Consider the following 13,601-nt stretch of genomic DNA (forward strand, 5'->3'; position numbering starts at 1 on the left):
ATTTCAATCGGAAATAAACGACTGGTAGGTCACACAGAGTGCATGCAGTTTCATGAGCTTGTAACGGTAAAACGGATGGGTGAGCGTTTGTGTGGGGAAAAAAAAGAGCACATCTAGTAGAAGTTTGGGATGTTGCCAACGTTGCTACTTTTTATTTGAAACAGCGCTAATGCGCCTAATCAATAACCACACAAAAATAAGGCCTTTTGATTGCCGCGGAAACGTTACTGCAGACAGGATCACAGAATTGGCCAATAAAACGGAATCCGCTGTTAAACGCGGAATATTACAGAAATTGACATAAATGTGAGTGAAATGTTGTCACGTTTGTTTGGGGAAAGAATGTGTCCAATACCGATCATTCAGTGTGGAAACGGCCGCTCGAAACAGCGACCACCCCAGCAGACGATGGTGTGGAACACCGCAGAGGCCACCATGTTTTTTTGTTGTCTTTGTTTTACTTTGTAGCTGTATGTAGAAATGGCTGGTTGCATTAGCTCTGCTCTTTTAATGTCTTTAATGTCCTTGGTGTTCTTTGATGTTTCCCTCTTACACACATGCTTATGTGTGCTATGGCTATGAGATTTTTTTCCCTTGGCCACAGTCTGGACTCTCTCTCCAGGGCCCAGGCTTAGACTGAATTTTTTTTTTCTCACCCCCCCTCATAGCGTTTACCTGTTTCTCACCTTTTTTGTAAGGGGCGCCGGAAGTTGGCAGACCCGTCAGCGATCCTGTTCTGTCTGATCTTGAATGGGATTGTTGCTGAAAATCTTAATTTCCCCTCGGGGATTAATAAAGTATTTCTGATTCTGATTCTGATTGTTTCTGTTCTGCAATCGGCGCTTTGCTTCCTGGTCGCTCAGTTTATGTGTCAGTGTGCCGTTGGCTCCTCTGCTATTTCTAAACACTTCTCCTCTCTCCTGAGACAAAAGCTAATCTGTGAAATTATTTATCTTCCTGTGTATTTTAAGCACTGACGCGATACATTATTAATCAAGCCAAAGCTTTACAGTATCAACTTCTTCAATGCAGCCTGGACTTAAAATGCGACTGCATTCATGTCTGGGGAGTATTTATGGACAGAAGACTGAGGAGTCCTGTTTGGGTTGCGAGTACAGACCGCGTCAAAGCCAGGAAACTTTCTTCTTCTTCCACTTTGTGCTTTCATTGCATGCCGGGGTATCTTTGGGTACCTCCGCTTTGTCCTGGAGGGGAGTAACTGTCAAGAACACTAAAGAGCAGAATCCCTGGATATACTGCGAGTCAAGTGAAGCACAGGAGCAATAAAAGAGGAAAAAGCTGCGATGTGGTGAGGTGGCTGGTGCTGATGAAGAGGAAGAGACACACGGGGTGACAAAGAAAGAGGGAAACAAAGTGAGGAGTAAATTTGTGCAATTCACTCTCACCATGCAATTACTTGACACCTTCAAGGGGAACTGCACTTTTTGGGGGGAATATTGCCTATGGTTCACAATCATTATGAGAGACAAAAAGATAAAAGTAGTTTTTTTGCATTCTAACATGTAAAAATCTGCTCGTTCTTGGTGGCTGGCAATGCAACTAATAGGAGCAATCAATTCCACCTCTAAATCACTTTAAAAATGCATTTGAAAACCGTCAAGAATACTGAAGTTCTGTAACCTGTATAATAACCAAGCTGTAGCAACAGGAACTCTTTTTGTAGCTACGGCAGTGGTCCCCAACCACCGGTCCGGGGACCGGTACCGGTCAGTGACGCATTTGCTACCGGGCCACGCAGAAATATTAATTAATTTATATTTTACCGCATTTTCTCCAACTTAACTTTGGCCTGTCCCACTAAACACACCAATACACTTGTATATAGATGTATATTACAACCTGTGTTATATTACATCAATGCACATTTTTCATTTGTATTTATCTCCTTCATTGATGTGCATCTTTGATCGATAGACAATTATACCACAATTATTAAATTATACATTTACACACCAATGCCTGAGAAGGAGCAGGATGAAGAAAAATCTTATATTTTCCTGCCCCCTTCAACATAATACGTAGTCTTACTTACCACCACCACCACTGATATGCACATTTGTTTTAAAGTTGTCCTTGAATACTGATGTTGGAAATGACCTTTTCTTCTATGCTCTTCATTCTCAGAAGTGATGACAAACATTTTTTGTAAATTTGCTGGTAATGTTTTACTTTTAAACATGACACATAATGTCTGTAACTTTACTAGCTCCTGTAATTTCAATAAACCCGAATTAATAAATAATATGTTAGTGTGTTCTAAGTAATCTACTTTATGAATAATCCTTATAGCTCTTTTCTGTAGTTAATACAATGCCTTTATGTTACTCTTATATGTGTTCCCCCACACTTCCACACAGTAGCTGATATATGGCAATATAAGTGCACAATACAATATACGCATTGCCTTATAATCTAACACATATTTTACCTTATTTAATATAAAAATACTCTTAGACATCTTTTTCCGTACATGTGCAATATGAGATTTCCATGTCAGACCGTCATCCAGTATCACTCCTAAAAATCTAAGTTCAGAGACCCTTTCAATATCAATTCCATCTATTGACAGTTTGATCGTTTCCTCCCTTTTCCTCTTACAAAAAAATAATGGACATATAACATGTTAATGTGCCAGATTGTAGCCAAAGGCTAATTTCCATCTGCAGGGGTTCTTTAACCTGTTTGACCTCAGGACTGAACTTTTCCAATACAGAGGAACCCAGGAACCACTCCAATATTAACACGGAATTAGTAATCTTACTCTTGATTTTGATCATATTCAGTACAATAAAATATTTAATCTACTTACAGTGTACTACCTTGTAAAATGATATGAAAGCATAAGTCAATCACAAAGATAATATTATTAATTTAACAAATAAACCTCAGACTTAGGTCAGGCTGATTAGAAACAAATTAATTTACATACATAGTGTATTATGTTGTGCTAAAATAAATAAACTAAATTAATAATCGATATGTTTCTTAACCAAACTGTCAATAAAATTAAAGTGCAAACGAAAATACAGCTTCACCACATTAGTCATCATTTTTGCGCTGAAGAAATTTCTCTATGACATTAGCGCCAGACTTCTTCTGTTTGTTTGATATTGTCATTCCTGACAATATCAACCATGAATTGATTAACGTGGACCCCGAATAAGTTGGAAAACTTATTCGGGTGCTACCATTTAGTGGTCAATTGTACGGAATATGTACTGTACTGTGCAATCTACTAATAAAAGTTTCAATCAATCAATCAGAAAACTGCCACAAGTGGTGGAAAAGTGTATTACAACTAAGTACCGCTGCGGCCTAAGCGGACCACAGCTGATAAAACAGATATATTACATTCTAAGGGGCAACAGTTGGTTATGAAACACCGATATACAGTATATGCCATCAACATCTCTTCGCAAAGAAACACCCTGCAGGGCTCCTACGACTTCAGCGTTATGGTGAGTTGATTTTTCATGTTTTTTCCTGCCACACATGGAACGCCGGACCATGAAAATAATGCATACATTAAAATGGTCCCTGGTGGGAAAAAGGTTGGGGACCCCTGTGCTACGGTATTAGCCGTAAAAGCTAGCTCCGGAAAGAGATAAGATAGCTTCTACGTCAACACGAAACATGTTTGAGTTTGTAATACATAATGCCATAAGACACCAATCTGTGCTAACTGAAAAACAATTATATTACAATATCTGTAAAGTATTATTTCATGTTTTGTTTGTACACAGCTAGCCAGACAGAACAAAATGTAGAAAATGAAAATGGAGTATTAATCTACTTGTTCATTTACTGGTAATATCTGCTCACTTTCTGTTTTAACATGTTTCATCTGTCTGTTGTTTGATACTTTACATAAGTTTTGGGTTATACTACAATTTTGGATATCGATCCAATACCAAGTAGTTACACGGTCATACATACAGTCCTCATGTGTCCAGTGACGTATTTCCTGAGATTATAAACATAATAAAAATTACAAAAAGGAAGAAAGACTTTGAGGTGATCAAAAATCTCGATGTAATCATTGTAATATAGTCTAGATATGGCTCTTGTACTTGATATTGTATCGATATCATTCGATACTTGTTTTTTTTTCTGGATATTGGACTGATATTAGATCATACTTGCCAACCTTGAGACCTCTGATTTCGGGAGGTGGGCGGGAGCGTGGTTAAGAGGGGAGGAGTATATTTACAGCTAGAATTCACCAAGTCAAGTATTTCATATATATATATATATATATATATATGACATACTTGACTTTCAGTGAATTCTAGCTATGTATATATATATATATATATACATATTTATTTTATTTTATTATATATATATATATATATATATATATATATATATATATATATATATATATATATATATATATATATATATATATATAAAATAAATACTATAATTTCAGTGTTCATTTATTTACACATATACACACACATAACACTCATCTACTCATTGTTGAGTTAAGGGTTGAATTGTCCATCCTTGTTCTATTCTCTGTCACTATTTTTCTAAAAATGCTGAACACCCTCTCTGATGATGCATTGCTGTGTGGCACGCACAAAAGTGCTTTCATCAAATGCACTAGAGTCTGGAATCTTCCATCTCTCCCTAGCTTGGCCCAAAACCGGTCAATCCTTGCTTCCTGAGGAAGATCTTCACTGCCAAGCACTTGGTACTCCACTACTTCTTCCCGGAGGCTATCCAGGTCCAATCGCAGCTGCGGCTTGGAACTTACAAGCGTATTTCTTCATCTTACTCGTCGTCGGCGTTGCCACGGCTGTATCTTCCTCGTTCTTCTGCTTCGTTTCCTTGTTGTGTGCGCAGTTGTGCACTGCACTCTCTAAAAGCCGTAGATGTTATTGTCACATATGCATGTACAGTAGATGGCAGTATTGCCCTGTTTAAGAGTGTCACAACATTGCTGTTTACAGCAGACGAACTGCTTTACGGTAGACGAAAACGTGACTGCTGTTGTTGTGTGTTGTTACCGCGCTGGGAGGACGTTAATGAAACTGCCTAACAATAAACCCACATAAGAAACCAAGAACTCGCCCTCGATCATTCTACAGTTATAACGTGATTGGGCAGGCACGCTGTTTATATCGTGGGAAAGAAGACGTGAAAACAGGCTGTCCTCACTCAGGTCCGCATGGAGCTGGAGGGGGCGTGGCCTCCAGCTCCGCCTGAATTTCGGGAGATTTTCGGGAGAATATTTGTCCCGGGAGGTTTTCGGGAGAGGCGCTGAATTTGGGTAGTATCCCGGAAAATCAGGGAGGGTTGGCAAGTATGTATTAGATATCAATATCAGATCAGGACACCCTTAAAGAAAACGCTGTAAAGCCTTGAATATCTGAGTGAGCAAATACCAAACCGCGAATAGGCAATTAGTCAAGGCATTAAAGACGAAGGGACTTTTTGTTTAATTTGCAAAACTTAACAAAAATACTGGAATCCTAAAACAAACTTAAATTGGAGTGCCTTGGAATCACCCGGGAGGAGCTGGACAAAGTGGCTGGGGATAGGGAAGTCTGGGCTTCCCTACTTAGGCTGCTGCCCCCGCAACCCGACCTCGGATAAGCGGAAGGAGATTGATGGATGATCAAATAAAACCTACCTGGGAGCCTTTCTTACTTCCTGGTAAGTTAATGATGAGCGTCTTCCCTCGGATGCCACACACAGGTCTGAAACATACAAACACAGGACACTTGGAAGCGGGAAGTAAACCAAAACACTCAAAAACATCTCGGATACCAATCTAAATTTTTTTTTTTTACGAGCCAGGCTTTTTTTTAAATATGTCTGCATAAAACTTCTGCAGATCTGCCAACCTTGGGAAAACATTTATTTCCAGATTTGCTATGCCGACTTGTACGTCAAGGGGAATTGGTGGAAGTGGGGAAAGTGAAAAACATTAACAAGCTCTGACGTTATTGAAAATGCACCCAAGAAGAAGAGTAGATGCTTGTTTGCATGCGGAACCCAACACGCTGATCTTCGTGGCCCAATAAATAATCCTACAAACTTTAGCAATGCGATAAATACTTTAAAAAAAAGATGCACTTTGACTCAAGAAAATCCAAATTCAAAATCAAGCTGGGTTATTGCACATGAAACTGTATAAAACAAATAATGGAGAAGTACTTAGAGTATATAAGATCATGCATGGCTTTAAGGCTCACATACGCGATTATAATTTACATTGTTTAATAGATGGTGTCTTAATTATGGCAACATTTGATTTCAACAATGTCAAAAAGATCGAGGCAAGTACGCACAATTCACTTTTTTGCCAAAGCATTTAATGCTTCATATTAATATTTGTGAATATGTCTATTCATTCATCTATGTGATCATTTTGCCACCCATTGCTGTCAAAATATGTTCCTGTGACTTCAACAGAGTTGGGCCAGTTAGGCAGCTGGCGGGTGTGGAGGCACAAATAATAATAATAATAATAATAATAGTAATACATCAAATGGCATCTGAAGAAGGACCCACCTTTGTATCACGTACGACTGCTACCGCAAGAAGCTCTCCTGGGTTGTAATAATAAATTGAGTAATCAAACTAGAGTCAAAGTCTTCCGTACCCTTTTTGATAGCACTGGCTTGTTTGAATTTGAAAATACATAATTTTCGCATGAAATTCCAATCTGGCTGTGAGCAGGCTACTGTATGAACATATTTTGTTGTAAGTTACACAAATGATATCTATATTGGGGGTAATGAGAGTCACAGGGTGGGGCTGGTCTGGGCGTGCCAAGCCAAGTAAACTCCTGCAATCAATTTCAAATTGATTGCGATGTAAAAAATAAATGTGCTTGGACACTTTAATATGTCTGTATTTTTTCTTGCGTACGTAGTATTCTGTATTCGAACGTCTGTCTATTTTTAGTAGGAAATCCATGCTACTCTTAGTACATGAGGCCCCTGCTCTCTAGTCTTGATATTAAAAATCAAAATCAGAATCAGAAATACTTTATTAATCCCTGAGGGGAAATTAAATTTTCAGCACAATCCCATTCAAGATCAGACAAACATTACAGGGAGACAGAACATGATTACTGATGGGTCTGCCAACTTCCGGCGCCCCTTACAAAAAAGGTGAGATACAGGTAAATCTACTGTTATTAGAAAACTCAGCCACCTGTGTGCTGACGAGGACTAGAAGGCGGGGCCACATTACATTGGTTTTTAAGTCGCTGTATTGGCTTCATGTCAGCTTCAGGTTGTATTAAAGATTGGTTGCATTTGAAAAGTGTAATATAAGTAAAGTTTTATTGATTAATTGATTGGTTTATACATTTAGTCTCTAAGCTTTTTTATTTGCAGTCAAATGTACACATATGACAGCAATTACATTGTTAAAAAATCATGTTAATTCCTAGTATGATATGACACTATAAATCAGGGGTGTTGAAACTTCTGGACTTTGGGCCAAAAAAATTGGACCTTGGGCCGAAATCTGACTCCATATAAAGTACTATATATATATATATATATATATATATATATATATATATATATATGTATATTAGAGATGCGCGGATAGGCAATTATTTCATTCGCAACCGCATCACAAAAGTCGTCAACCATCCGCAACCACCCGAACTAACATTTAATCAAAACCGCACCCGCCCGCACCCGCCCGTTGTTATATATCTAATATAGACGATGCAAGGCATTAGTGAGGTTATAAAGCTTTTGCCTGTTAAAGAAAGGAGACTGATCCAATGCAGAAGCGACATTCAATGCGTGCTACGCTGTCACGGCCCAGACGCACACCAGTGTGCAATCATCTGGGAGCCGCGCTGAGCGCACCTCCAAGCGCGTGGAGGTGCGATGTCCCTCGCACCAGCGGCGGCTCCACCCGGGCTCGCGCCCGAGGCTTCAGCGCGCACCGCCTAGCCCTAGCCTAGCCCTCGCGGCTCTCGCTGCCGGCGACGGCCGGGTATGGGCCCGACGCTCCAGCGCCATCCATTTTCAGGGCTAGTTGATTCGGCAGGTGGGTTGTTACACACTCCTTAGCGGGTTCCGACTTCCATGGCCACCGTCCTGCTGTCTATATCAACCAACACCTTTTCTGGGGTCTGATGAGCGTCGGCATCGGCCGGGCGCCTTAACCCGGCGTTCGGTTCATCCCGCAGCGCCAGTTCTGCTTACCAAAAGTGGCCCACTCGGCTCACCAGGGTGAGCCCCACCCCTTTCGTGAGCGCACTGCGCGCGGAGTGACCCCTGTTACGCGCCTCCGGCAACGGGGGTGGCGGGCAGGTAAGCTGCGGAGTGACCCCTGTTACGAGCCCCCGGCCACGGGGGTGGCGGGCAGGTAAGCTGCTTACCTGCTGCGCGTGACGCCGGCCGCGGCGAAGGCGGACGAGGCGGGGTGTCGGTGCGGTGGGCGCGGTGGTGACCCTGGACGTGCGTCGGGCCCTTCTCGCGGATCACCTCAGCTACGGCTCCCGGTGGGGCCCTCTCGGGGGAAGGGGCCTCGGTCCCGGACCCCGGCGAGGCGTCCCTTCTCCGCTCAGTAAACGTGTCCATCTCTTTTTTTTTTCTTCTTCTGTTGTGGCATATGCTGCAGGTGCCTGCTCGTTTTTCGTATGTGGGTAACAACATTTAACTATGTATATATATTTCCGAATTGGTTTAACTGCCACCCGCCTGAATCTATTTAAAATCTAATTTTTTAAAATTTCAACCGCCCGACCCGACCCGCGGATAAAATCTAATTTTTTTTATTTCAACCGCCCGACCCGCGGATAATCCGCGGACTCCGCGGTTGTGTCCGCAAACCGCGCATCTCTAATGTATATATATATATATATATATATATATATATATATATATATATATATATATATATATACATACACACATATATATTTACATACAAAATGTATATATATATATATATGTGTGTGTGTGTGTGTGTGTGTGTGTGTGTGTGTGTGTGTGTGTGTGTGTGTGTGTGTGTGCATATCATATTAATATGATGGACATATAATGGATATATGGACATATAATTATTATAATGGATTTTATTGGATATTGAGAGTATGTGAAAGTTCAACTCACCTTCTTTAAGTTTTGTAATCAATCAAGCAGCTAAAATGTGCCAGGACGGATAAGTGTGGAGAGAGTGTTTAACTTTGTTCCCATCATGCACTCTAATGGATTTAAATGGGTGTAATTTTGATTTTTTTTTTTTTCTGAATGTTTTTTTTAATAATATCCACAATGTTCAGTGAGCAGGTTGTGTTATGTGTGTTGAATCTTTATGTTAGTTGCATTGTTTTGGGGCGGTATAGCTCGGTTGGTAGAGTGGCCGTGCCGTCAACCTGAGGGTTGCAGGTTCGATCCCCGCTTCCGCCATTCTAGTCACTGCCGTTGTGTCCTTGGGCAAGACACTTTACCCACCTGCTCCCAGTGCCACCCACAATGGTTTAAATGTAACTTAGATATTGGGTTTTCACTATGTAAAGCACTTTGAGTCACGAGAGAAAAGCGCTATATAAATATAATTCACTTCACTTCACTGTTTTACTGCAACATGACTAGGGAAGGTTGTTTGGATTGTGTCATATGAGTGAATGCTGTGCTTTATTTAAAGGTACTTTCAAGGGTTATTGATCTGATTTGCTCACATTGTCCACATGATGGCTAACCTGACTCTCGCCAGATCCTTGTAGTTCGCTGAGCTCCACACAAGGATCTGGGACTTCTCAATAGGAGATGTACTTCAGAACGCGGGGCCTTGTAAAAAAATAATTGTATGTGATTGGATAAACCACTTGTCCGTTATCTTGAATGACGTGCTACTTCAACCACTCACATCCAAATCAACCCGTGACGCTGATGAGAGCGACGCTGGGAAATCCAAAACAGAACAGCCGACATATTGGATAACGACAGAGCGAAAAGTTAGATAACTTTTACTAAAACAACGCAGCAATGTCAGTAGACGATCGATGTTGCAATAGCAGAATCAATGTCAGCACACGACTCCTCGCTCGCTTCGGCGCTACGTCACATCTATGAAATCCCAGGCGATTCTGATTGGTTCATTTATTTTTTGCTATCTTGAAGGAGTTTGCAATGCCCTCGAGCCCAGATCCTTGTGTGGAGCTCAGCGAACTACAAGGATCTGGCGAGAGTCAGGTTACATGATGGCAGCAAACATGTAGCATTCAAAGACCGCAGAGTATTTAAGATTCATTTGAAAGCACTCAGCCATGCGAAGTTTTGTAGAACTCATGACGTTTTGCGGGCCAAATTGATGAGGCCAGTGGGCCGGAGTTTGGACACCCATGCAATAAACAGACCATTTGTCTTGCTAATTACAATTGGAAATCAATTTCACAATTAGAATTTTTACAGAATGTGTGACCTACCTGCAATCCCTAACATTTCCAAGTGAAATTAAAAGGAGTTAGAAAATAGAGGAATGTAGTGCCAGGATTGGTCGGAATTATTCTGACCCGACAACCGCGCACCACTGCCCCTCGCTGTTGAACCCAAGTATTGCATGTGCACGTTCCAAACCAACGGACACACTTTTGTTATACAAGGCAAACATACATGTTAAACATAATCAAGACTGCTTGACAGGTCTGCTTCTGATGAATTTTCTCTCTACACTTGGCAAATGTGGTGTGAATACCACCAGAGACATTTATAGTATTCACGTCAAATAGAATACTTAAGTCCGAAAGCGTGGAATAAACAACTTATTTTTGTAACGGGAATAAACATGGGGAGAGGGTGTTTCTGACCTGGAAAGCATGCCGAGTGGTGTGACGTTGAGGGACCCCATCAACATTGCCAGCGACATCCCCGGAGCCTCACGCTCTATCACCTCCTTAGTGGCCTGGAGAAATGGCAGAACAGAGGGAGGGAGTCATTAGTGGGATCCCAGCTGAAAAACTGTCTGCATCTTAGGTTTCCTTCTTGCAATAAATGACCATTTATTAATATACACAAGGGGTGTAACGGTACACAAAAATTTCGGTTCGGTACGTACCTCGGTTCAGAGATCACGGTTCGGTTAATTTTCGGTACAGTAAGAAAACAACAAAATACACATTTTTTGGTTATTTATTTACCAAATTTGTAAACAATGGCTTTATCCTTTTAACATTGGGAACACTATAATAATTCTGCCCACGTTAATAAACATTAAACTGCCTCAAGTTGATGCTCAGATTAAATAGAATGACAAAACTTTTCTTCTACATATAAAAAGTGCAACAATAAACAGTTTCAAGTGAACTCATCATGCTTAATTTATTACAGCATTTGGGAAGCCTGTAGTTGATTTATTATGTAAATGTTATATTTTTATCAACATGTGATAGCAGGGACCCTGCCATTCAAAACTAGGCTGCTACATTACTAATGATTAATGTAACTATAGCTGAAAAAATAGTACAATAGTAGAGACCGCACACACACACACACACACACACACACACACACACACACACACACACACACACACACACACACACACACACACACACACACACACACAGCAAAATGAGCTAACGCTACGCTAAAAGCTAATTAGCCTTCACCTCAAGCCAGGACTGTGAGCGAACTGAGCTGCAGATTAAGTTTCTAGAACGTCAACGGGCTCATAGTGATGTTACTAGTAGTTGACTGGGAGGTGTTTATTATAACTTGGGGAGAGTATGCTGTCTTATGCTCACCTGCTAAACACCTATCTGCCTGACGCTGAAGCACTGACTACATGCGCTCTGAATACGCACTGCTGATTGGCTGTTACCGCTTTTTGTGTAACCAATCAGATGGTTGTGTGTTGTAACAATCCTTCATTCCATTGGAAAGCCTGCTCCAAACTCACCCTGCAAGATAACGCTCATCCCACAGAGTGGTGTTTATCGGAGATTAGACCTCCAGAATTTGGGGGTAGAATAATTTCTGACCTCAACGCAACTACGCGTTTGGCGTATAATTTTGGAAGTTTTGTTCCAACACAATTATGTTGGCTGACTAGTGACGACTCTTGTTTAAAATGCCGTCCCACAGCAGTGTGTGGCCAGCAATAATGCCAGTTGTTGTAACTATGTATGGTTCTTCCACATGCTTCTACATGTTCTTGTGGCCAAACAACTAAATTTTTGTTTCATCTGACATTACATGGACAAAGATAAGACCTTCTGGAGGAAAGTTCTGTTGTCAGATGAAACAAAAATTGAGCTGTTTGGCCACAATACCCAGCAATATGTTTGGAGGAGAAAAGGCGAGGCCTTTAATCCTAGGAACACCATTCCTACTGTCAAGCATGGTGGTGGTAGTATTATGCTCTGGGCCCGTTTTGCTGCCAATGGAACTGGTGCTTTACAGAGAGTAAATGGGACAATGAAAAGGAGGATTACTTCCAAATTCTTCAGGACAATCTAAAATCATCAGCCCGGAGGTTGGGTCTTGGGCGCAGTTGGGTGTTCCAACAGGACAATGACCCCAAACACACGTCAAAAGTGGTAAAAGAATGGCTAAATCAGGCTAGAATTAAGGTTTTAGAATGGCTTTCCCAAAGTCGTGTGGACAATGCTGAAGAAACAAGTCAATGTCAGAAAACTAACAAATTTAGCTGAACTGCACCAATTTTGTCAAGAGGAGTGGTCAAAAATTCCACCAGAAGCTTGTGGATGGCTACCAAGAGTGCCTTATTGCAGTGAAACTTGCCAAGGGACATGTAACCAAATATTAACATTGCTGTATGTATACTTTTGACCCAGTAGATTTGCTCACATTTTCAGTAGACCCATAATAAATTCATAAAAGAACCAAACTTCATGAATGTTTTTTGTGACCAACAAGTATGTGCTCCAATCACTCTATCACAAAAACAATAAGAGTTGTAGAAATGATTGGAAACTCAAGACAGCCATGACATTATGTTCTTTACAAGTGTATGCAAACTTTTAACCACAACTGCAGTTAAAGTATCAGCATCAGATGCCAAGAAGTAACTATACATAAAAAAAACCCAGCAGTGTTACATAAGCTACCAGTATATATAAAAAACAATAGCGTGCTTATAAATATGATCATAAATAATAGGGAAGTGAAAACCAAAAATTTCATAGCTATGAAGTGGAAAAGGGGTAGGATTAGATAAGCTTGGCCTCGCCCTACTCCTTTTCGAACATGTTGTAAAGAGAAATGTAAATATGTCAACTATATGATGTATCATTTGTAATTGGATACATGTTCGAAATAAACTAAAACCAAACCTATAGTCAACTATTTTACATTCTAAAAAGAACAGCAGTGAAGTGGAGCTTACAAGTATATAAAACAAATAATGTTATTATTCTTTCAACATGGTGGTAGTGTGACATCATCATGTGATTTGTAATAGGCTAATAAAAAGGCTAAAGGTGACTATTTGTTATTGTTATAAACATTTCAGCCTGTTCTCAAACCTTTTTGTTGTATTTTCCATTTTTTGCGGCTTTTTTTGTTTTTGATATTTCTCCAATGTGCCATAAAAAAGAGCTGCGTTCAGCAAAAGGCCCCAAGGCC

General features: G+C 40.5%; 1 protein-coding gene across 9 annotated transcripts in view; it reads right to left on the minus strand.

The window, feature by feature from the left end:
• Window positions 1–13,601, minus strand: part of gphnb (gephyrin b) — a 367,471-nt gene that overhangs the window by 163,655 nt on the left and 190,215 nt on the right. For all 9 annotated transcript variants that reach the window (XM_061987072.2, XM_061987071.2, XM_061987066.2 and 6 more), the window contains exons 5-6: window positions 10,823–10,917; window positions 5,666–5,732 (exon numbers count right to left, since the gene is read on the minus strand). In XM_061987072.2, the coding sequence (XP_061843056.1) occupies window positions 5,666–5,732; window positions 10,823–10,917 (162 nt within the window). The remainder of the gene's footprint in view (window positions 1–5,665; window positions 5,733–10,822; window positions 10,918–13,601) is intronic.

The sequence above is a fragment of the Nerophis lumbriciformis genome, linkage group LG26, assembly GCF_033978685.3.
Source record: "Nerophis lumbriciformis linkage group LG26, RoL_Nlum_v2.1, whole genome shotgun sequence".
Lineage (NCBI taxonomy): Eukaryota > Metazoa > Chordata > Actinopteri > Syngnathiformes > Syngnathidae > Nerophis > Nerophis lumbriciformis.